Source organism: Telmatherina bonti (assembly GCF_933228915.1).
Source record: "Telmatherina bonti genome assembly, chromosome: 17".
Taxonomy (NCBI): Eukaryota; Metazoa; Chordata; class Actinopteri; order Atheriniformes; family Telmatherinidae; genus Telmatherina; species Telmatherina bonti.
The window spans coordinates 8,385,640-8,411,230 of record NC_136615.1 but is presented as its reverse complement, the minus strand read 5'-3'; the positions used below and the strand labels follow the sequence as shown (position 1 = coordinate 8,411,230).

At 42.8% G+C, this 25,591-nt stretch overlaps 1 protein-coding gene across 1 annotated transcript; it reads left to right on the top strand.

Annotated features, from left to right (window-relative positions):
• Positions 1 to 8,248: 8,248 nt before the first annotated feature.
• On the top strand, positions 8,249 to 25,433 carry grk5 (G protein-coupled receptor kinase 5; the record flags this gene model as incomplete). Its single annotated transcript, XM_079256991.1, has 16 exons — positions 8,249 to 8,300; positions 8,953 to 9,036; positions 9,117 to 9,229; positions 9,933 to 10,010; positions 10,668 to 10,765; positions 10,847 to 10,939; positions 11,073 to 11,136; positions 11,412 to 11,552; positions 17,375 to 17,565; positions 17,650 to 17,687; positions 18,213 to 18,302; positions 20,997 to 21,205; positions 21,306 to 21,443; positions 24,926 to 25,063; positions 25,139 to 25,270; positions 25,344 to 25,433. The coding sequence occupies 16 exons, from the start codon at positions 8,249 to 8,251 to the stop codon at positions 25,431 to 25,433; spliced, it is 1,749 nt and encodes a 582-aa protein (XP_079113117.1).
• Positions 25,434 to 25,591: the final 158 nt, after the last annotated feature.

Below are 25,591 nucleotides of genomic sequence, written 5' to 3'. Positions count from 1 at the left end.
ATGGCATCTCCTCAGTCTGACACGGCTCCCAAATTTGGGCAAAAAATTGATTCAGATTCACAGCAGGAAGATACACACCAAGTTTGATTTCTAGCATTTGGCAGGAACAACCAGCTGCTCTGTTAGTGGCATTCACCGCCACTGGTGTCACATCAGACGAAGCCTGCTGGCGTCATCACAGCTTTCTGCAGATGATCCTCCGTGCAGAGGCTTCAGATCACGGTGCCTTTTAGACACGGTCGTTTTCTTGACACTGTTTCGGTTGTGTTTTGTCCTCACTTGTATTCTAACTTTTTATACTATATGTTTATTCCTCAACACCCTCCAGACTTGGGAGAATAAATTTAGATTATACTTGCATGAATCTGATGTTTGGTAGAAACAAGGATGCAAATATTTAAATAAAAATTGGTCTTTTGTTTTTAATGTGAGAGAAACGATTAATTTAAACCAGATATTTCTGAACAAGTTTAATCAACTCCAAATACAAGTCAAAGAGGCAACATCTACATAACTCTCTCTATTGGCCCTGGGATGGACTCGTCACCTACTCCAGATTTCTCCCTGACAGCAGCCTGGAAAGGTTTCAGCCTCCCCATCCTGTAACCTGAACTGGATCAGGTCAGAACTAAATGAAACTATATAAATGCTCTGCAGACTCAGATATTTAGTATTTTGACAGAATAACATGTTTCTCTGTAATTTTAGAAGAAAACCTGTTTAGATATTTGTAGTTAGTGTTTTGTTTCCATGTTTCCACCTGTGAGGAAGATGAAACAGACGCAGTGGGCGACAGAGGAAGACTGAGACCTGCTTCAATCCACAGCAGCACCAATCATAAGGTTTTTCATGCAGACCGGGAAACACACAAGTAAGACTTTTCTGACTGAAACTGAACTGAACACCATGAAAAAAGAAAGAAAACTTAATTTGATGTTCATATGAAAAGGAAACTTTCTGTCACATGACTATGACACATTTCGCTTAGACCAGTATTCCCTTTCAAACCTAGTTTTTCTCACCAAATCTGCTGGTTGCAGGATCAGATGCTGTTACTTGTAACAATTTTCTCCGCTTTTTCTGTCATTATTCTTAAAAATGCAATGAAGTTGGTCAGAAAAGATGATTTTTATTTGGATATCTTCAGAAAAAGTCAAAGAAAAGTTTAAATTATATGAATATGCTTAGATATTTTTCCTCTCCCTGAGCCGTCACCTTATCGTGGTGGAGGGGTTTGTGTATCCCAAAGATCCTAGCAGCTATGTTGTCGGGGGCTTTATGCCCCTGGTAGGGTCACCCATTGCAAACAGGTGTCTAGGGGAGGGACCAGACCAAGTACGACTCACAAGACCCCTATGATGCATACAAACTCGGGCAGAAATGTTCCCTTGCCCGGACGCGGGTTACTGGGAACCCCCTCTGGAGCCAGGCCTGGAGGTGGGGTACGTGAGCGAGCGTCTGGTGGCCGGGCCTTTACCCACGGGGCCCAGTCAGGCTTAGCCCGAAAGGGTTACATGGGCCCCACCTCTCGTGGGCTCACCATCTGCGGGAGGAGCCGTGGGGGTCGGGTGCAATGTGAGCTGGGCGGCAGCAGGGGGCGGGGATCCTGGTGGTCCAATCCCCGGCTGCAGAAGTTGGCTCTAGGGACGTGGAACGTCACCTCTCTGGTGGGGAAGGAGCTTGAGCTTGTGCGCGAGGTTGAGCGGTTCCGGCTAGATATAGTTGGACTCACCTCGACGCATGGCTTGGGCTCTGGAACCAGTACCCTCGAAAGGGGCTGGACTTTCTTCCACTCTGGAGTTGCTCATGGCGAGAGGCGCTGAGCAGGTGTGGGCATTCTCATCGGCTCCCAGCTTGGTGCCTGCACGTTGGGGTTTACCCCAGTGGATGAAAGGGTAGTTTCCCCTCCGCCTCCGGGTGGGGGGACGGGTCCTGACTGTTGTCTGTGCTTATGCGCCGAACAGCAGTTCAGAGTACCCACCCTTTCTGGAGTCCTTGGAGGGAGTGCTGGAGGGTGCTCCTTCTGGGGACTCCATTGTTCTGCTGGGGGACTTCAATGCTCACGTGGGCAATGACAATGAGACCTGGAGGGGAGTGATTGGGAGGCATGGTCCCCCCCCTCTGAACCCAAATGGTGTTTTGTTATTGGACTTCTGTGCTCGTCATGGATTGTCCATAACGAACACCATGTTCCAACATAAGAGTGTCCATATGTACACCTGGCATCAGGATTCCCTGGGCCGCAGTTCGATGATCGATGATCGTATCGTCGGACCTGTGGCCATATGCCTTGGACACTCGGGTGAAGAGGGGGCGGAGCTGTCAACTGATCACCACCTGGTGGTGAGTTGGCTCAGATGGTGGGGGAGGAAGTCGGTCAGATCTGGTAGGCCCAAACGTGTTGTGAGGGTCTGCTGGGAACGTCTGGCTGAGTCCCCCGTCAGAGCGAGCTTCAACTCCCACCTTCAGCAGAGCTTCGAACATGTCCCGAGTGAGGCGGGGGACATTGAGTCAGAATGGGCTGTGTTCCGTGCCTCTATTGCTGAGGCGGCCAGCCGGAGCTGTGGCTGTAAGGTCGTTGGTGCCTGTCATGGCGGTAATCCCAGGACTCGTTGGTGGACACCAGCAGTGAGGGATGCCGTCAAGCTGAAGAAGGAGTCCTATCGGGCCTTCTTGGCCTGTTGGACTCTGGAGGAATCTGATGGGTACCGGCGGGCTAAGCGGCATGCGGCTTCGGCTGTTGCCGAGGCAAAAACTCGGGCACGGGAGGAGTTCGGTGAGGCCATGGAGAAAGACTTCCGGACGGCTTCGAGGAGATTCTGGTCCACCGTCCGGCGGCTCAGGAGGGGGAAGCAGTGCTCCATCAATACTGTGTACAGTGGAGGTGGGGAGCTGCTGACCTCAACTCGGACGTTGTGGGTCGGTGGAGGGAATACTTCGAAGACCTCCTCAATCCTACCAACACGTCTTCCGATGAGGAAGCAGAGCTGGTGGACTCAGGGGTGGACTCTCCTATCTCTGGGGCTGAAGTCGCTGAGGTGGTCAAAAAGCTCCTTGGCGGCAAGGCCCCGGGGGTGGATGAGATCCGTCCAGAGTTCCTTAAGGCTCTGGATGCTGTGGGGCTGTCCTGGCTGACACCGCTGGATTGGCAGATTGGGGTGGTGGTCCCCCTTTTTAAGAAGGGGGACCGGAGGGTGTGTTCCAATTACAGGGGAATCACACTCCTCAGTCCAATGTTCCGCATTGCCGGTAGTAAGTCGGGTTTGTTTCCAGTGAGGGTTGGACTCTGCCAAGGCTGCCCGTTATCACCGATTCTGTTCATAAGTTATAAGGACAGAATTTCTAGGTGCAGCCGAGGTGTGGAGGGGATCCGGCTTGGTGGCCTCAGGATTGGATCCCTGCTTTTTGCGGATGACGTGGTCCTGTTGGCTTCATCTGGTCGTGATCTCCAGCTCTCGCTTGAGCGATTCGCGGCCGAGTGTGAAGCAGCTGGGATGAGAATCAGCACCTCCAAATCTGAGACCATGGTCCTCAGCCGGAATAGGGTGGATTGCCCTCTCCGGGTTGGGAGTCAGGTCCTGCCTCAAGTGGAGGAGTTTAAATATCTCGGGGTCTTGTTCAAGAATGAGGGAAGGATGGAGCGCGAGATCGACAGACGGATCGGTGCGGCGTCTGCAGTAATGCGGACTCTGCGCCGGTCTGTCGTGGTGAAGAAGGAGCTGAGCCAGAAGGCGAAGCTCTCGATTTACCAGTTGATCTACGTTCCTACCCTCACCTATGGTCATGAGCTGTGGGTCGTGACCGAAAGAAGGAGATCTCATATACAGGCGGCTGAAATGAGTTTCCTCCGCAGGGTGGCCGGGCTCTCCCTTAGAGATAGGGTGAGGAGCTCGGTCATCCGGGAGGAGAACAGAGTAGAGCCGCTGCTCCTCCGCATCGAGAGGAACCAGTTGAGGTGGGTCGGGCATCTGGTCAGGATGCCTCCTGGACGCCTCCCTGGTGAGGTGTTCCAGGCACGTCCCTCTGGGAGGAGACCCCGGGGAAGACCCAGGACACACTGGAGGGATTATATCTCTCGGCTGGCCTGGGAACGCCTCGGGATCCCCCCTGCAGAGTTGGCAAATGTGGCTGGGGAGAGGGAAGTCTGGGCTTCCCTGCTTAGAGTGCTGCCCCCACGACCCGACCCCGGATAAGCGGCAGAAGATGAAGATGAAGTTTAGATATTTGTTGCATTGTGGAAAATCCTTTAACTTTTCTGGAAATAAGATGCATGTTGTGGAGAGATAGAACAGACAGCCATGCTTCTGGATAGGAGAGATGAGTCCTTCACACATGGATAAAGTGGAATTTTTGCAAGTAGTTTTGTAATTAATATGACGCTGTACAAACATTAAATCTGTTGGCTGCAGTTTGTAAAGACGAGTGTGTGTAAAACAGAACGACGAGGAAACTTTCACACGAAAATGAGCACATGATACATCCCAACTTGGCTCCAGGAAATAACACATTAAGAAACTATAAACCTTTTTAGATTTAATGCATACCATTATTTATGGTTTTAGTGAATCTGGATGATGAAGAGGCTCTCTCTTACTGATTGTGCACATGATCATGCATGATAAAAATATATCAAGGCACAGCAGTAGACCACTGCAGCCTGACTGCTCTGCAGAAGTGGAGCTCTCTATCTGGGTTGTAAACTTTTTTTGCCATAATTTGTGCATCTTAGGAAATCTGGGCTGACTAGTTCTGATGTTTAATTCAGTTTGAATGTTTTCTCTAGTGAGACAGAAACTATGTGCCATTAACTTTCTACATTTCCTCTGTGTCTTGCTCATTTGTAGCCTTTAATGCATGACTTCATCAACAAATATTTTTGAAAAATAAATATAGGAAAAAATAACAAGTAGAAAAAGATTGGAGTTAAAGAAAACACAATTAGATATCAAATACATTATCAACAGTAAAAAAAACAAAAAAAAACAAATATAAAATAAATGCATAAATATGAGTCAGTATATATATATATATATATATATATATATATATATATATATATATATATATATATATATATATATATATATATATATATATATATTTGTGTGTGTCTGTGTATATATATATATATATACACAGATATATATATATATTTTTTTTTTTGTTTGTTTTGTTTTTGTTTTGTTTTGTTTTTAGACAGCTTTTCTCCATCAGGCATCAAAGGGTTAAACAATCTGCCATGTTGTTTATGAGTCAGTGTGGTCACATGTTGGCTTGTGGTGGCACATCCATGTCCCTGAATTACTTTCATCCTTTGGCAGAAGTTCTGATCCCACATCTCTTCCTCTTTTTGCGGTTCAGCTCCAGTGAAGCAATGTGACCATGAGTGAGCAGCGAGGACATAAACACGCGTCCTCTGCTTGTGGAGATGTTGTTCCAGCTGAGCTTTCAGTTGTCTTATGCAACGTGACCTCCACTGCAGACACAGGACATTATGATGTTAGCAAATATACTTCCACACAACTTAACCCAACTACAGGTCAGCTGGAGCTCATACGTGAGCAGAAAACTTAATAACAGAAACACAAACACAGATCTGCAGGAATTTGTCCAAAGCAAACTCTCCCAGCACATCAGGGTTAGAAATGTTGAAAATCCTTTGCATAAAGCTTTATTTCTGTTCCTGGAGCAGTAGAATGAAGTACTTGCAGAGAAGCAAAAATGACCAGCTCTTCCATTTGTGTGTTTACAGACGCACTGACATCAATTCTGTTGCTCCTTCAAAAAGAGAGCAGAAGTATTTGGTGTCTTCGTCCTCCTGGGAAACATAAAGAAACCAAAGTTTATGCATTGCCACTGTGACAAAATAATAGAATATCAAGGAATATTTATTTGGGCTGTAATAATATGCTTTTGCCCCAATTTGATTCCTATTTTTTTGGGTGCCGATTCGATTTAAACTGCGATTCTCACAATTCTTCAATATTGCTGATTTTTGTAGATTAAAAACAAAAAACTTTTTTTTTAATGTAATTTTTCTTGATTTCTATTAGGAGAGATCAACACAGTAGCCAGAGCATCATTCTGCTGCTCTAATGACCGAGAAGAAAAAGGAAAAAGGAAAAAGATCAATAACAATAAAAATGACCCAAAAAAATTATAATGGATTATTTTCTATTTGTTTGAAACAAAAAAAAAAATCCATTTTAAAATTGTGAAGCAAAAAATCCAGATTTTTTATTTTTTGGTTCAATTTATCGTCTTGAATATGTATCATCTGGACATGGTGGTGTAGTGGTTAGCACGGTGTGGCCTCAGCATGTTTGTATGTTCTCCCTGCGTGTGCCTCCGGCTTCCTCCTCACACTACATGCCTGTTGCTTTAGTTATTGATCTCTTCTCACATGTGAGTTGCATTGGATCAAAGTGTCTGCCCTGTAGAACAGAACCAGTCACTGTGGGAAGGAAAGAACACATTTTAACCAAAAGCTTCAAGAACAAGCTGAGAAACAACCTGAAACAATGACACTTTATTTCTGAAGTGTGTGACAAAGTGTGTGTGAACACACCTAAAGAGGCTGTGTGTATGATCATCACACATTTTCTCCTTCGCTCTGAGCACTCCACCAGAGGGAGACATTACCATGGACCACGGGGGATGCAATGTGTCCACCAGAGGGCAGGACTCACCTTCTCCTGGAAGCAGAAAAGTTGGAAGAGCTGCGGTTTATGTCTGTTTTGTTCAGCCACATGTCACATATCCAACTTAAGACGACATAATTAATCATTTCTGCAGAGGATCAGAGAGGACCAAGCACAGTTTTCAGCTTGTTTAGCGAATGATGTGCAGCTGTCAAAGTGGGACTTTTTACGTTCAGTTTTAACCCTTGATCGTCTATGGTTTTTACACAACTCCTGAGAACTTGCATGCTTTTGACTTTTCAATACTGGTGTGGGTTTTAATGTTTTAATGTTTATTGTGTGAAACTTATTTGGTTTTAGTCTTGGGTCTGTTCTCATTAGATAAAGACTAATGAGGAGTCTCCTCAAAAGGACTGAATGGAGAGAAGGAAAGGGGGATCACGGCGAAAGGAGAAGGACAGAATAAGGAGACAGAGCTGCAGCGCTGGTGGGACCTTGTGTGTAGGTGACTATCCTAAAGGCCCAGAGATGGTCCGGAAACTGACCCCGGCCAAGAGGAAATCAATGCAACGCCTGCTAACAGTGAAGTGAAGAGACGTGGAAAAGCTTGTGTGCACACCAAGAGCGAAACTATTCTCCTTCTCCACTTAAAGACTGTTTTATCTGAGGCACACTGCTCTTTAGCCCCACAGTGGCGACGTGCGGCTCCAGACTCCATCTCTTGGCTTCATCCTGATCACCTTGCTGGAAAATCGGAGGCCAGCAAAGATTCCCAGCAAAAGGCTCCCAAGCCAAGAACAGTTTCTTTTGTTTTTAGATTGTAGCCTCTGCTCAGTTGTGGGTAGAGGATTTTTTTTTTTTTAACTTATCTAAAACAAATAAAGGGTTAAGTTTGTTTGTTTTGTTTTGTTTTTTTTTTTTTTGTTTTTTTTTAAAGTACTAGACAGGCAGAGTTTGCAAATTTATTTACAATAAATTGTTTTAGTCCTTTTAAAAAAAAAAGTTAACTAAAACAAATGAAGGGTTAACTTATTTTTTAAAAGGACCAAAACAATTTTATTTTAAATAAATTTGCAAACTCTGCCTGGCTAGTACTTTTTTTTTTTTTTTTTTGAAGCTGGTATTTTAAAGGATCTTCCCACTACTGTGTGACACGGCTTTAATAACTTATGCAGTAAAAATCTCCAGGTCGCATTTTATTTCACTGAATGAAGTTCTTGTAATATTCCAAATCTTAACCTTCCACTTTGCAAAGAATCCTGAAATCCAGAGCAGCCTCGTCTCCATCTGTAACTTTAAAGTTTTCTTATAAAATCATATTATTTAAGCAAACTGAGACATGGCCCTGCATGGTTGGCAGGAAGCGCGGTCCGCCTCTGTGACGAGGGAGTGTCCTCTGGTTGGAGTATGTTGCTTTGCAACAAGTGTCTCCATTCATTGGTGAGTCACAGGTTAGACTCCACACCTTGTTGTTTCTATTCAGTGAAGTACTGTTGCTACTTCTTGTGGCTGCTGAGGAGCAGAGACTTCACCGTAGCAGGTGCATGACTGCTGGATGTTTCCTGCAAGTCTGGACAAGTAGAAGACAGACAGACAAACCCTCCTAGATGGATATTGAAAACATGGTGCAGAACAGTGCTCTTGTTAGAGCCAGAGAAGGTAGGAGGAGTTTTTATTTTACACCAGTGTTGTGTGAAAATGATGAAGCAGCTTGGAACACAAGTCAACTTTAGCATATTATGTTTAACTAGAAAATGTTCATGGCAAAGGGTTCATTTTCTAAAAGTGGTGGATCTGTTATATCATCATGAACCTGCAGAGTTTTTGGTTCTAACACCAGCTTTGTGACACAACCTCTGTCAGAGACAAATCACTTTCCTTGGTCATCTCAGGACATTGCCTTTCCAGGTGACGACAGATTAGGGATGAAACTAGTTTTTCTGTAGGACCAGCTCTTCCTCCAGGAATCTACATCCAAACCCAGAAAATCAGAGATCATACAACTTCCCTGAGGTCATAGGATGGCGACATGAACAAACTGAGTGTGTGTTGAGTTGGTAAACATAAAACGAAATCTTCAAGGGAATGCTATTGCCGTTGTAGGTGTGAGTAATGTGGTCACACAGGCTTTACTGACAGTTCCTGGAGCTATTAATAGTTCATTCACTGTAGTGGAACATATTGTCTAAAGCCTGAAGGCTTGGCGTGTGTGTGTGTGTGTGTGTGTGTGTGTGTGTGTGTGTGGGACTTTATGACACGGTGTTGACAGCCCAACTGATTAAATACTGATATGTTTGGTTGCTTCCTGCAGGAAATAAAGGCAGAAGCTGGAGATGGAGAGAGATGCTTCGCTTTCCTAACATCAGCCAGTGCAGGGACCTAGCCATGACAATAGGTGTGTGTGTGTGTGTCATGGGTCACAGCATGTCGTGGTTGCTGTATGATTTCACACCATGTTTTGTTCTTCACCGTCAGAACGGGACTACTTTAGTCTTTGTGTGAACCAACCTATTGGCAAGAGGCTGTTTCAGCTCTTCTGCCGGAGCCGTCAGGATCTGCACAACTACATGTTGCTCCTGGACTCTTTGGTACAATAAAAAAAAATGTGGAAAGTTTGTAAAAATGTGACTTTATATAGAACTACAACTGCAATAAAAGACTGAGTAAGTTTAATCCTAAAAAGCAGAGTTTAAAACATAAATCCATCCCATGTGAACACGACTGAAACATGCATTTTTGGAAAAATGAGGACTTTACAACTTAATACAGCAGCAATTTGAAGAAAAACTATTTTTATTAAAAGGGAGGTATACTAAAACCTGATGTATTTACACGAACATATACAATTATTTCAAGCAAGAAGCAGCAAACAGAAATCTAACTAGTTTTACAGCTGTGTAAAGCAACAAATGTCTCGTCAAGTGGAGCGAAGAGATCAAACTGTTTAACTAATTTAAACATTTAATAAATCATTTTATATAATCTACTCTGTCTAATAAATGTATTTAACTTTATAATGAAGGAGAAATAATGAAAATCTGACCGAACAACGTTGCTAAAGTTACTCCAAATTAAAGCCAGCAGAGTCTCTTACAGTCAGCCAATCAGCTGAGATTTGGGCTTTTTTTTTTTTTTTTTACAGGAGTTTGAAGTCAGTATGAGATGATTTTAATCCTATAATTAATTAAAAATAATTTAACATCTTTCCAACTCGATAGATAGATAAAAACTGATTATAAGGAGGTAAAAATGATCTTTTTTCTGACTCGGTCTCCTCTTCCTCCCCTTCAGGAATCCTTTGAGACAAAGTTGGATGAGGAGAGGAAAGACTTTGGTTTTGGAATCATCAAGAAATTCCTCATGAAGCAGGTCTGAAAACCTGAACGGATTTGTATTTTATCTCATTATTGCAGATACTAGCATCCCATCGTTCACACAAACTGATAATAAATGACAGTAAAGCTGTTTAGATGCCAGCTGACCTGCATCAGTCGGCTCTGAGACCGACCGTGGTCGTGGGACGGAGCAGGTCACTTGCTGTGAATATTTGGTGTGTGTGTATTGACAACGATCTGAGCCGATGCACGGACGTGGCTAATTTCTTCTCTACCATTCATCAGTTCCTTCATTTTTTTGCCTGATTGTTTAATGTCAGGGGAAAAAAGTGAATCTTTTTCAGCGCAACAACCACAGATTTTTAATCTCGTCAAGTCAGCGAGTAAAACTGAAGGCTCCCCTCAAGTGTTGGCGCCAACCACATGAAGTCTTATCAGACGACAGTCATGTTTTATACCTTAAGATGATGAGTTCAGGGAGCCGACACAGAGCTCCTCTGTGTAAATAACAAGAAAAACACAGTTAAAAGTTCCCTGACAGCATGATGAGATGAAATGTTTGGGTTGTGCAGAAGTCCTTTCTGTCTCAGCCAAATTTCTCCAACGGAAGGAAAAGAAAAGTGACCTTTGACCTTTGACATGCACACATGAAATAACCGCTCTGTTCTGTGATCCCACCATGTTTCTGCAGTCCAGCCAGTGTGTGCCCATTGTATTAAAGTATGAGACAAGCTGCAGTCGGAGTCTGGAGGCGGATCCTTGTGGAGATGTCTTTCACAACTGCAGAAAGTATGCTCTCTCCTTCATCTGCTTAGAAACGGTGGATTTGTGTTTTAAATGACTAACAACTCTTCCTGTGTCCTGCATTAGTGACCTACATATATACCTCAGTGGAGATGCCTTCATCCAGTACCACAACAGCATGTACTTTGACCGTTTTCTCCAGTGGAAGATGCTGGAAAGGTCAGTGGATGAGTTGTATATTAATGCCCGACAGATTGTTGTTATTTGAAGGCATCTTATTTATCTACAATCATTGTAGGGTCTTATTATGTAAAATATCTAAAGATGAATAATGCCTGTTTTGCTCTTTAAGGCAACCCATCACCAAGCACACATTTAGACAGTACCGGCTGCTGGGGAAAGGGGGATTTGGGGAGGTAAGACTCACATCTTCAATTCATTTTGTTTATTTATTAATCACATATTTTATTATCTGATTTCAACTCTTATTCCTCAAACGTCAGTAGTGTAAAACAGCCTTTTTAAGCGCTGATCTGCAGGTGCATGCTTCTCTGTGCAGCTTTGTTTTATCACATCAGGAAACTTTAAACCCATCATTCATTCGTGACAGATGATAACAAGTTGTGATGCAGCCGTTCTGAAGAAAGTTTTCCACAGTGTCATTGTCATGCCATGCTGTCCTGTTACGCAGGTGTATGCTTGCCAGGTGCGAGCCACAGGAATGATGTACGCCTGCAAAAAGCTGGAGAAAACTCATGTGAAGAAGAGGCAAGGGGAAATCATGGCTCTGAATGAGAAGGAGATCCTGGAGGAGCTGGACAGCCGGTTTGTGGTGAGAAAACTGCAGCTAGCGTATGCTCACACATTGTCTGTCTCACACATCTGGTTTAAGAACATTTAAATACCACATTTTATAGGATGAGGGATGTTTTTCTTCTTTCATGCAGGTTATGTAACAATTATTTTTAAAGCTGAAGTTATTTATTGTGAAATGATGACGTCTTATCAGGCATTTTGATGTGTGGATTACAGACATCACAGCGGTGGTTGAATTGCTGGTTATTAATCTGAACTGTCTTGTGGTTTTGTTGCTTGTGTCGTCTGACTGGGACTGTTTCTGTCCTCCACATTGTGCTAATGCACCACATAGCAGCTGGATACAGAGTACAGGTCAGGTAAAACCTGCAGGTCGTCTTTCACTTGTTTATATCATAACAAGAACGGTCTTACATGGTGTGTGTGTGTGTAGGGGCATGGAGGGAGTTTCGGTAGAAGACGGCTGCCTGGTCACTTGCCTCATGGCAGCTCGCTTCTGCATGACCTGGAGGTTCTTTACTGTCATCTGGTCCCAGATTATAGTTTTATGTTCTATATCTGTGAAAGTTTACATTATTATAGTTCTCCCGCCTTTCTCTCAGGATATTAAACAGACCCAGACTGTAATATTCACACAGTTTCACCCTCACACACTCTTAGAGGCATTTACACAAACCCACATGCTGAGGCAGCATATACGAATATGTTCATGAACGCATTTTTCTTTCTTTTTTTTCTATTTTCCTGCTTTTTTATTTCTTGAAATATGTGTTTCCTTTTCCTTTTAATGTTGGTTTGTATGTTTTTTGTCTTTTCTTTTTTTTTGTTCTGTTTTTTGTTTTATTTATTCATGTCTTGTCCAGCATTTCAGCAAGCAGAATGATGTTCTGGATGCTGTGTTCTTTGTGTGTCTTTTCTTTGTTTTGAATTTTACTATTGGTGGTTGTTTTTCATTGTTTACCCCCTACTGTTTATTACTAAAGAAGCGTAGCAGGGATTTAAAAAAAAAAAAAAGTCCCAGGTTCTCTTTAAATGCTGTCGATCTGACTCGTTGATAGAAAAATATATGACAAGCTTTGTCTGTTAAAGTTCCCGTGAAGCGTTTAGGTGTTGTCTGTAAAAGTGAGGTTAAAACCGAGCTCACTGCTTGTGGAGTTTTTGGTTGCTACAGTTCATCCAAACTTGTTTACACTTTAACAACTTCTTAGAGCCAGTTTGTATTTCCACCAGTCAGAGTGAACTCATCATCATATCTCGCTAAATGTCTTTTCCGACACCAGCTGCTGGAACCTACTCTCCTGTAGTCTCAGTTTTACCACTTTTTTCTGCATACAGTCATCACGATATTTATTCATACCTGCATGGGAAATAAGCTGAAACTGACTAAACTAATAATAAATAAAGAAATTTTTTTTTAAATGATTACACTATTTTCTAATTCTGGTTCAATAGAATTTTTTTTTTTTTTTTTTTAAAGCAAACAAATATGATAAAATAGTATATGTTACATCATAAACTAATATTAAGTACTTTAATGTTTCCGCTCCAGTCAGGTGTTTTCTGTTCCTCTCAGTCAGACTTCTGCACCTGTTGACAGGTATTTTGTCCCACTGTTCAACAGAAAAGTCTCTCATTTGTCCAGGACACATTTGTTTGTTTGTTTTGTTTGTTTTTACTTCAACTCAATGAAATGAAGAAAAAAAAAACAGTTTTCTTTAAAAACTAAATTATAAATTAGCTAATTTAGTTATTTTCATTTTTTTCAGTCTCCAGTTATTTGAATTGTAAATTTTAGCCTTTTCTTTAATAAAAGGTATGAATACATTAAAGGATGACTGTGTATCTTAGAGTTTGTCTTGTTTATCCTTGAACAAGACAAAACTCAAATGAAAGAGGCAAATAATTAATGTCCAAGGTCGCACAGCCACATGTTTATAATATACCACAAAACAAACATGAAATGTTCTACATAAAGCAGAACAAGTCAAACAAAGGTGGCAGCCAGCAATAAGTAAATGAAATACAGGATTAGTTGACTTGTGCAAATTTTAAGACTCATAAAGAGCTCATAAAATGCATTAAAACTCTCCCAGTCATGTAACCCTTTTATGCATGAATTTATAAAAAAAAAAAAACAATGAAACTTTTTTTTTTAAAAATACAGTATTTTACCTCTACAGAAATATGCAATGATACTTTTTGTTTATTTTTTTTATTCTATTCTATGAAACATTATAAATTAATATATAATCATAAGTATATTATGTAAATCATTAAGATATAGCTGTATCATTTTAGTTTCCTATTTATCGCAAAGGCAAGCTTATGTAATAAGTTTAGTTCAAGTTTATTGTCATTCCAGCATATAAATACAAAGAACGAAACACTGCCTTAGGTCCCAAATGTCAGCAGAAATTCTAAAATTCTACAATCTACACCAAAACACAATAACCCCCCCCCCTTCAATTTATAAATATTGTATATAAAATTAATTAGCACATGCAAAATTACATTTTGTTCGATTATATCAAATATTTATTGATTCTCCAGTGAATAGAAACATATTGGATGACTCACTAACATCCACTGAAGTTGTTTATTTACAAAAATATCATCTTCATTCATGAATATGTAAGAAAAAAACTTGTAAGTAGGCGTCCCCTGTATGGCCACTATGCATGAAACTATGAAAAATGAGTTTGTAAGCTTTTCCAAGTGGAAGAAGCAGCGTAACTAAAAGCAGTGGTCCCTAAACATAACCTTGGGGTACCTCCTCTCACACAGGGAGGAAGGTAGAGACACACTGAGTTCTAGCTGATGAGTGATCTGAGAATCAACCCACCGCATGTTCGGATGAGCCACAATGTTTTTGTAAGGATGTCATGGTCTTATATGCAGCCTGCAGGTTTTAGAAGACGCTTATCTAGCTCCAGTTCTCAAGGGCTACAATCCTGCATGTCTTTCCCTGCTCCAACACACCTGACTCAAACTAATCAATCATTGTGCAGAACTTGATCGGCTGTTGGATCTATTTAATGGAAGCCAGGTGTGTTGGAGCAGGGATACATGGACACGCTGCAGAACAACAACCCTGCAGGACCGACTTTGTACACCTGTTTTAGAGATTTCCCTGCTGATTCAAAGGAAATAGTTCTCCAAATGCTTTTCCTCATGTTGTGCACAAACCTCATACTGGTGGATGTGTGTGTGTGTGTGTGTGTGTGTGTGTGTGTGTGTGTGTGTGTGTGTGTGTGTGTGTGTGGTGTGTGTGTGGTGTGTTCTCTGAAAGCGTACTGGTGTGTTTTCTGAAAGCGTACTGGTGTGTTTTCTGAAAGCGTACTGGTGTGTTTTCTGAAAGCGTACTGGTGTGTTCTCTGAAAGCGTACTGGTGTGTTTTCTGAAAGCGTACTGGTGTGTTTTCTGAAAGCGTACTGGTGTGTTTTCTGAAAGCATACTGGTGTGTTTTCTGAAAGCGTACTGGTGTGTTTTCTGAAAGCGTACTGGTGTGTTTTCTGAAAGCGTACTGGTGTGTTTTCTGAAAGCGTACTGGTGTGTTTTCTGAAAGCGTACTGGTGTGTTTTCTGAAAGCATACTGGTGTGTTCTCTGAAAGCGTACTGGTGTGTTTTCTGAAAGCGTACTGGTGTGTTTTCTGAAAGCGTACTGGTGTGTTTTCTGAAAGCGTACTGGTGTGTTCTCTGAAAGCGTACTGGTGTGTTTTCTGAAAGCGTACTGGTGTGTTCTCTGAAAGCGTACTGGTGTGTTTTCTGAAAGCATACTGGTGTGTTTTCTGAAAGCGTACTGGTGTGTTTTCTGAAAGCGTACTGGTGTGTTTTCTGAAAGCGTACTGGTGTGTTTTCTGAAAGCGTACTGGTGTGTTTTCTGAAAGCGTACTGGTGTGTTTTCTGAAAGCGTACTGGTGTGTTCTCTGAAAGCGTACTGGTGTGTTTTCTGAAAGCGTACTGGTGTGTTCTCTGAAAGCGTACTGGTGTGTTTTCTGAAAGCGTACTGGTGTGTTTTCTGAAAGCGTACTGGTGTGTTTTCTGAAAGCGTACTGGTGTGTTCTCTGAAAGCGTACTGGTGTGTTCTCTGAAAGCGTACTGGTGTGTTTTCTGAAAGCGTACTGGTGTGTTCTCTGAAAGCGTACTGGTGTGTTTTCTGAAAGCGTACTGGTGTGTTTTCTGAAAGCGTACTGGTGTGTTTTCTGAAAGCGTACTGGTGTGTTCTCTGAAAGCGTACTGGTGTGTTTTCTGAAAGCATACTGGTGTGTTTTCTGAAAGCATACTGGTGTGTTTTCTGAAAGCGTACTGGTGTGTTTTCTGAAAGCGTACTGGTGTGTTTTCTGAAAGCGTACTGGTGTGTTTTCTGAAAGCGTACTGGTGTGTTTTCTGAAAGCGTACTGGTGTGTTTTCTGAAAGCGTACTGGTGTGTTTTCTGAAAGCGTACTGGTGTGTTTTCTGAAAGCGTACTGGTGTGTTCTCTGAAAGCGTACTGGTGTGTTCTCTGAAAGCGTACTGGTGTGTTTTCTGAAAGCGTACTGGTGTGTTCTCTGAAAGCGTACTGGTGTGTTTTCTGAAAGCGTACTGGTGTGTTTTCTGAAAGCGTACTGGTGTGTTTTCTGAAAGCGTACTGGTGTGTTCTCTGAAAGCGTACTGGTGTGTTCTCTGAAAGCGTACTGGTGTGTTCTCTGAAAGCGTACTGGTGTGTTCTCTGAAAGCGTACTGGTGTGTTTTCTGAAAGCGTACTGGTGTGTTTTCTGAAAGCATACTGGTGTGTTTTCTGAAAGCATACTGGTGTGTTCTCTGAAAGCGTACTGGTGTGTTTTCTGAAAGCGTACTGGTGTGTTTTCTGAAAGCATACTGGTGTGTTTTCTGAAAGCATACTGGTGTGTTTTCTGAAAGCGTACTGGTGTGTTCTCTGAAAGCGTACTGGTGTGTTTTCTGAAAGCGTACTGGTGTGTTTTCTGAAAGCATACTGGTGTGTTCTCTGAAAGTGTACTGGTGTGTTTTCTGAAAGCGTACTGGTGTGTTTTCTGAAAGCGTACTGGTGTGTTTTCTGAAAGCGTACTGGTGTGTTCTCTGAAAGCATACTGGTGTGTTTTCTGAAAGCGTACTGGTGTGTTTTCTGAAAGCGTACTGGTGTGTTCTCTGAAAGCATACTGGTGTGTTTTCTGAAAGCGTACTGGTGTGTTTTCTGAAAGCGTACTGGTGTGTTCTCTGAAAGCGTACTGGTGTGTTTTCTGAAAGCGTACTGGTGTGTTTTCTGAAAGCGTACTGGTGTGTTTTCTGAAAGCGTACTGGTGTGTTTTCTGAAAGCGTACTGGTGTGTTTTCTGAAAGCGTACTGGTGTGTTTTCTGAAAGCATACTGGTGTGTTCTCTGAAAGCGTACTGGTGTGTTTTCTGAAAGCACACTGGTGTGTTCTCTGAAAGCGTACTGGTGTGTTTTCTGAAAGCATACTGGTGTGTTCTCTGAAAGCGTACTGGTGTGTTTTCTGAAAGCGTACTGGTGTGTTCTCTGAAAGCGTACTGGTGTGTTTTCTGAAAGCGTACTGGTGTGTTTTCTGAAAGCGTACTGGTGTGTTTTCTGAAAGCATACTGGTGTGTTTTCTGAAAGCGTACTGGTGTGTTCTCTGAAAGCGTACTGGTGTGTAAACAGAAAGGTTTTTATGTCTGACACTGCAATACAAACAACACTCAGAGTTACTTACGTTTAACACAAGAGAATCATTTTTACAAATACATTCAGCCGGTGATAATGGACAGCATCTATAAATATTGTTGGAAATGATGGTTATGTTGGTGCCATTCTAGCATAAAACTTGTTGTTTTTATCTGTGCAGGTGAAACTGGCATACGCCTACGAGACCAAACATGCCCTCTGTATGGTTCTGACCATGATGAGCGGTGGGGACTTGAAGTTTCACATCTACAACATGGGTCCCCCCGGCCTGAGCATGAACAGAGTGTGTTTTTATGCTGCAGAAGTTTGCTGCGGTTTAATTCACCTCCACCAGAAATCGATAGTGTTCAGGTGAGTGTGCTTTCACAGGCATTTAGTCACATCCCTGTTGATCTCTAAAGTGGTTTTTTTTACAGTCTGTGTTTAATCTTCCAGGGATCTGAAACCAGAAAACATTCTCTTAGATGACAACGGTATGTACCGACCACAGCAAGTCATTGTTTGTTTGAGAGACAATTGCAGAAATTTGTTTTTAACGCACTATAACAACCAACAAGCTATCAAATTCCATCCGCTGTTGAGGGAAACATTGACAGCCTCCATGTTGCTATTTTTAGATCTGAAATGAGGATGACTGATTGAAAAGATAAAAGCGGGATCTCTGCCAGATTTGTGCAGCCAACATTCCTCGGATGCATTTGCTTCTTCTCATGAAGGAAACTGTTGGTATTTTGACAAACAAAGGTGGTTTGAGGATGTGAAAAGCCTGGACATGATGAGAGAGTGAATCTATTTTAAGAAACTTCTAAACTTGTTCTTTTATTCTTGGCAGCGAATCGGGAACGCTTTGCCTTGTTTGCATTAGATGGTTAAAAGGCTGATAGCTGTAAAATTCCTACCAAGTCGGCTCTAAGATCACTTCCTGATTTCTGGCACATTGCACCTGCAAGGGAGAGGGAAAGAAACCTGTTGAGTGGATTTGTCTTTGTGTCTCTCAGGACATATCCGCATCTCTGACCTGGGTTTGGCTGTGAAGCTGTCAGAAGTCAGTCAGGTCCGAGGCAGAGTGGGCACGCTGGGATATATGGGTACGAAAGTCACTCCTGCTTCAGAAGCAAATCCTGCTTATAAATCATATCTAATCTATATTATAGATTTCACTTTAACTTTTTTTTTTTTTTAATGAAAAAGCACATGAATAACACAATACTGGAAATACTGAAAAGGTTTAGCATTCCCAGGACATCTCACTTCTATCCTGGGAATGATCAAGTAACCATGACAACGAAGATCATGCCAAGTGGGTTTGTTATCAACGCTATCAAGCCACATTTTTTTTATGTCTGTGCATGCATCTGTGTGAAACAGGGTGTGTTAACAGCAGGAAATCAGCCAAACACACAGATCTGTAGCTGCCTACGTCTCACGAGAGGCACAGAATATGATCCTGAACAAATATGAGGAATTAAAAAGAAAATGATTGCAACACAGCAGATGTAATGAAAGCAGCTAAAACACAACTGTGTGTAAATTCAGCTCCTCATTAAGTATTACTACTCAGCGCATTCAACGCGCGTGCTCTTCTCTCACCTGTCGCCACAATTTCCAGAGATTTTTATGAAATGCAAGCCTTCATGTTTTCCATCTTGCATGGATTTATCAGAACTTGTCCTCTGCAAGGTGCCTTGAATAAGATTATTATTGGTGCTTTTGGTTTCAATATATGTGTAAAAGTAACACTTAGGGAATATTATTACCATGGTAGTCTGTCTTACCTCATCATAGACTGCACACAACCTCATAGAGCACTGCCTATTACTCAAATAGCAGCTGTATTCTTCAGTACTTAGATTTCTGTCATCTGCAGCCACAGACATTTGAGAAATGTGAGATACTTAAATCATTTCAAGCAGAGAAAAGGTTTTTGTTTTTTCCCATATTTCACCTTTGATTGTATTTAGTTGTGGATAAGATATTAGGGAAATCCAGGCTCAAGCTCCAAAATATGTTTTAAAAAAGCCTAAGAAAAGATGTTTAATAATTTCAGTGCCTTGTTTTTGCAAGGTCTGCATCTCAAAAACAAGTTAACATACATGAAGCAGTTTGACAAAGACAATGAGACGGACAGGTTAACAGAAAACAACTAAATTCTCTATGATCAATGAGTTTGAACAATGTACACTGCTCAAAAACTAAAGAGAACACTAAAGTAACATGTTGTAGATCAGAATTAATGAAATATCTTTATGAAATATGTTGTTCTTTCCATAGTTGAATCTGCTGACAACAAAATCACACCAAAATTATCAATGAAAATCAAATGTATCAACCCATGGAGGTCTGGATTTGGAGTTATACTCTAAACTAAAGTGGAAAAACACACTACAGGCTGATCCAGCTTTGATGTAATGTCCTTTAAACAAATCAAAATGAGGCTCAGTAGTGTGTGTGGCCTCCGCGTGCCTGTATGACCTCCCTACAACGCCTGGGCATGCTCCTGATGAGGCGGCAGATGTTCTCCTGAGGGATCTCCTCCCAGACCTGGACTAAAGCATCCGCCAACTCCTGGATTGTCTGTGGAGTAACTTGGTGTTGGTGGATGGAGCGAGACATGATGTCCCAGATGTGCTCAGCTGGATTCAGGTCTGGGGAACGGGCGGGCCGGTCCATAACATCAATGACTTCGTGTTGCAGGAACTGCTGACACACTCCAGCCACATGAAGTCTAGCATTGTCTTGCATTAGGAGGAACCAAGGGCCAACCGCACCAGCATATGGTCCCACAAGGCGTCTGAGGATCTCATCTCGGTACCTAATGGCAGACAGGCTACCTCTGGCGAGCACATGGAGGGCTGTGCGGCCCTCCAAAGAAATGCCACCCCACACCATAACTGACCCACTGCCAAACCGGTCATGCTGGAGGATGTTGCAGGCAGCAGAACGTTCTCCACGGCGTCTCCAGACTCTGTCACGTCTGTCACATGTGCTCAGTGTGAACCTGCTTCCATCTGTAAAGAGCACCAGTGGTGAATTTGCCAACCTTGGTGTTCTCTGGCAAATGTCAAACATCCTGCACGGTGTTGGGCTATAAGCACACAGGAGGTAGCGGCCCTGCTGCCGGGTTGTTGCCCTCCCACGGCCTCCTCCACGGCAAACCTTCTTGCCACAGCTGGCATTGATGTGCCATCCTGGATGAGCTGCACTGCCTGAGACACTTGTGTGGGTTGTAGACTCCGTCTCATGCTACCACTAGAGTGAAAGCACCGCCAGCATTTAAAAGTGACCAAAACATCAGCCAGAAAGCATCGGAACTGAGAAGTGGTCTGTGGTCACCACCTGCAGAACCGCTCCTTTATTGGGTGTGTCTTGCTAATTGCCTATAATTTCCACCTGTTGTCTATTCCATTTGCACAACAGCAGGTGGAACTGATTGTCAGTCAGTGTTGCTTCCTAAGTGGACAGTTTGATTTCACAGAAGTCTGGTTGACTTGGAGTTACATTGTGTTGTTTAAGTGTTCCCTTTGTTTTTTTTGAGCAGTGTATATTTACATGCACTCGTCTCTTATCTTCAACATTCATCAGATCCAGATTGAGCTTCCAACGTAAGAAGTTACATCCTGGTAAAACAGGAACTAACTCCGTGACACTTTAGTGTGAGACTTCCTTGGATAAACGTCGCGTTCAGAGTATCACAGTGTTGGAAAAACAAAAGATAATGCTCAGACAGGACTTTTGCATGTTACCTAAGTAAGACGTTTAATTGGTTTCAATTGTGATTTTAGCTCCTGAGGTGATTGGCAAAAAGCGGTATGGGATGAGTGCAGACTGGTGGGGCCTTGGCTGTCTGATCTATGAAATGACTGCTGGTCAGCCTCCTTTCAAGGCCCGAGGGGAGCATCCTAAATCCTCGGAGATGGAGAGGAGGATTCAGACTGAACAGGAGCAATACACTAACAAGTTTAGTGAGGAAGTCAAAGACCTCTGCACCTTGGTGAGTTCTTAGAAACAATCTACAAACGTGACCACAAAGTTGCCGTTATAGAAAGCTGTCTGCCATTTCCCACAGCTTTCACCAGTTTTCTTCTTTGTAGCTGTTGACCAAAGACCCCCAAAAGAGGCTGGGCTGCCTGGGCTCCGGAGGAAAAGAAGTGAAGTCTCATCCTTTCTTTCAACAAATCAACTTCCGGATGTTGGAGGCAGGACTAGTTGAGGCTCCATTTAAACCTGATGTAAGTACTTTAACTTTATGTGACTTTAACTTGATGTGCAGACGCAGAAGAATTAAAACTATGCCTTGCTTTGGTATGGTTAACGTTCTAACGTTTAAAAAAATCTGGGGAATTAAAGAAAAAGTTCCTTACCAGGCCTTAAAAAGAGGAATAATCAAGCTTAGATAAGAAATATGACAATCTGCACTGGTGTCCTTTTAGCAGCAATAACTTTCAGTAAGAGTTTTCTCTACAACATCGTCGGTCTCTCATGTGGTTACAGGAATTTAAAGTTTGAATAAAAAGCAGCCAATATATTTAACTACGCAAATAGGTACAACCCTCCTATCAGATAGCTACTGCAGGGTGATTATCTTTCAGGTCTTTCAACAAGATATTTAACTCCAACTGAAGCTACAAGTCGCTTCTCATTTCCCAACCATGTAGAAACACATCCTGAGGTCTTGAAAACGTTGTCAGTTTGCTTAAAAAGGGTCAAATCTTCATCATCAAGCAGAAAAAACATTTAAGGTGATGCAGAAATGATAAAAACTGGGTTAGAAACGGTCCAAAGTAAAACTAGGAGGGCTATGAGTGATGATGATCGATATTCACTTAAACGCTGTTGAACTCAGGATCACGTTTCGATGTGAAAGTAAGAACATTCCCACATGCATGATGTGAAGGGACTGAACAGCTGTGGAGTCATGAGAAAACCACCAAAAAGGCTTCAGTTTGCTGAGGAGCATAAAGATCGGACTCTGGAGCTGGAAGAAGGTCATGTGGTCTGATGAGTCCACATGTTCCGGAGCGATGGGAACATCGGGGTAAGAAGTGATGCAGACATGCATAGCGTCTCCTGTACAGGCCTGTAGGGGCCGTCTATGATCTGGGGTGGTTGCAGATGGTCAGGTCCAGGTTCAACAACAACATGCGACCAAATAACAAGGTCATACCTCAGTATGTTACTCAGGAATAACATCTTTCCTGATGGCATGTCCATATTCAGAGATGGCAAAACCAGGATTCATGGGGCTCACATGGTTCAGGGAACCTTTTCACACATGGACTGGCCACCTCAGAGTCCAGACCTGAACCACACTGAGAATCTTTGGCATGTCCTGGTGAAGGCTGAGCACAGTGGTCCCACTATACGGTACAAAGATAATTGAGGAAACTAAATGCAAGACTGGATGGAAATAAATGTTGTGACATTGGATTAAAACGTCCGATGCTGCTGGAACCAAAGCTAAAGGTGGTCCAACAACATACTGGAGTGTGTGACCTTTCCTTGGCAGCGACCAAACAGCGTATCATCCAGTTTTACTCACTCATAAAGCTACTGAGATAATGTCTGCGTTGCAAGAGGGATTTTAAAAGAGTTTGTTTTGTAATTGAAGTAACCAGTTAAACCAGTGTGGGGGGGCACAAAACACGAAGCAAAGTAGGGAGGGAAAAAAACCCACTTTTTTCTTCCTGTCCCACAGCAGGAAGGCAAGTCGCTGCTCGTGTCGTGTGTTGCAGAGTGAGACGGCAGAAAGCGTTCACACTTTTCCAGTCAGTGTTGTTACATTTACACACAATCATTAATAAAATCCTTCAGCTGTCAGGCTGCATTTAACTTAACAAGCTTAAATATGAATTGTAATAAAGCCACATAGAAGACATTGCATCTCTCATTCCTCTCAGTTTGCAGAGTTTCAGGGACAATAAGTTTTCATCTGGAACAGATTTATTAAAGAAGCATCCTGCAGCTGCCGTCTCGCCTTCCTGTTTTCTCATCACATTATGCTACGTTTTATTTTTGGTGCATAAAAAATTAACTTGTTGAAACATGAAAAAAAGAATTTGCTTGCATTTGGTTGTCATTTTTGGTTACAGTGATTTAAAAATAAAAGTAAATTTAAAAGAAAAGAGACTGACAAGGTTTTGCAAAGGATCTTGTAAACAGGTTAAACTTTTTTTTTTTTAAACCTGTCCTGTCCAGCATCTCAGCATACAGAACAATCTGCGTGCCATATTTTTGCCAGACAGATTTGCTCTGTCAAGGGAGACATCTCATGTAAATAGCTGCCCTTGATAATCTGAATATTTTTATTATTATGATAATTATTTTATTTATTTATTTATTTTCCTTTTATCATTTTGCAATCATCGTCAGTCTTGATATGGCCGAGCTGGACCTGGCAGGGAAAGAGGGAAAAAAAGAGGAAATGAAAGGAGGAAAAAGAGAGACAGAAAAGAAAGGCGGGTCTAAGCTGCTAAAGTTCGTGATTGTGGTGCAAGTAAAAAAAAAAGGGGTGGCCGTGGGGGGGTGGGACCAGCTGCTGCCAGACCCCCCCTCCCCAGCATTCCCTTGTTTATGTGAGTGTCTGTGTGTGTGTGTTAAGTGTGTGTGCTGCTTGTGTAAATGTAATAGTGTCTAAGTTGAGTAAAATCGGGGGGAGAAAGACCCCAATGGGAGGGGATGGGCAAGGGCCACCGCTGTAGCTCCTGTCCACCCCCCATGGCCAAGGCGCCTGTCCCCTCCAAACCCTAAATGTATATTGGTGTCTATGTTGCAATTAAAATTTAGTGGGGCAGGTGGTCGCCGGGGTCCATCGGAAAATGCCCCTTAGGGTTCCTGGGACCACCGACTTCACCCGCCCCACTGTGCCCTATATGCTGTATGTATGATGTCGGGTGGCGGAAGAGGAGGGGGGCATGGGGAGGGGCACAACCAGGGGAGAAGGACTCCTCAGCTGGCCGCAGTTGGTGCCCCCACCTCACCGGGACAGCCCCAGGGCAGAAGGGCAAGTCCCGGCCCGCCAAGTGGAGCAGGAGACAGCACCCCGGTTGTCCCCCCCATCCCCGGCGGCCCAGCGCCAACACTCCAGGGGCCGGAGAGTCCCCGGCTCCCACCCAGACATCCATCCAGGTCCGGGGCCCGGTGCCACCAGCAACGCCAAGACTGCCGCAGGTTAAACTTCTTACAGACAGTAACAGCTTACAGTCTAACAGCTGCAGCCTGAACAAACAGGGAAGTGTAGCATTGGCTGCGTGTGTGTGTGTGTGTGTGTGTGTGGGGTTGATGGTGTAGTTTGCTACTGTAGATGTGCCTAGAAGAGGCAGCTCAATGAATTTATTGTTCCAAAGCGTTCAGCATGCTCATTGTGACTTTTTGGGGTTTTTTTTATGTATGATTTATTTATCATTTTTTCCAAGTACAAATATGAAACATTAAAAGACAATGAAGACAGAAGAAGTCATGGGGCGCATAACTGCACATACTAAGTATGATACATACACCAGGACAACAAAAGAGAAAGAGAAAAAAATAAAATCAAAATTGAGACGAGTGAAACCAAAAAAAACCAAAAACCTGACCAAAAAAAAAAAAAAGGGACCACAACAACAAAGAAATATGTGCTACTACCAACATTACAGTGTATGGGTTTATTACACAAGGGCACGCTGAAAAAATAAAGAGGCTGTGTTTATTTTGTTTTATTTGACCCCTGCAGCCCCGGCTGGTGTACTGCAACGATGTCCAGGACATCGACGAGTTTTCCACGGTGAAGGGAGTCGTTCTGAACCAGGCGGACAGGGAATTCTACACCACATTCTGCACAGGAAGTGTCCCCATTGCTTGGCAAAATGAGGTGATGCATTCTGGGATCCATTACAGGCTCTTCCCACATGACATGCCCAACTAACATCTCCATCTTCTACATCAGCTCATAGAAACAGGATGCTTTGACGAACTTAATACTTTTGGTCCCAGAGGATCTCGTACTTCAGATCTGGTGTATGTCCAGACCCCTGACAGCCCCAAGCGGAGCCTCCTACACCGAATTTTCCGCCGACATGTAAGCAAACGCTCCACTGGCTGAAAGTGCATGTGATTATGACAACATTAAAACTTTTCTTGTCCTCTGACAGCACACCCCAGATTCATCAGATGAAGGAAAACAAAGCTTGGAATCTGATGAGGGCTACATGAAGTCAGGATACATCAGCAGTGCTCTGTAAGGACAGGCTAAACATGGAGACTGAACCATCAAATGTAGCAGAAAAAGCACTTCCTCCCATTAAACCAATCAGTAGCATGTTTTACTGTTCTCACCTCCCAAACAGCCACATTACAGTAGCATCTCCTGTTTTAACCTGCCTACAAGGTCTTACTCTGA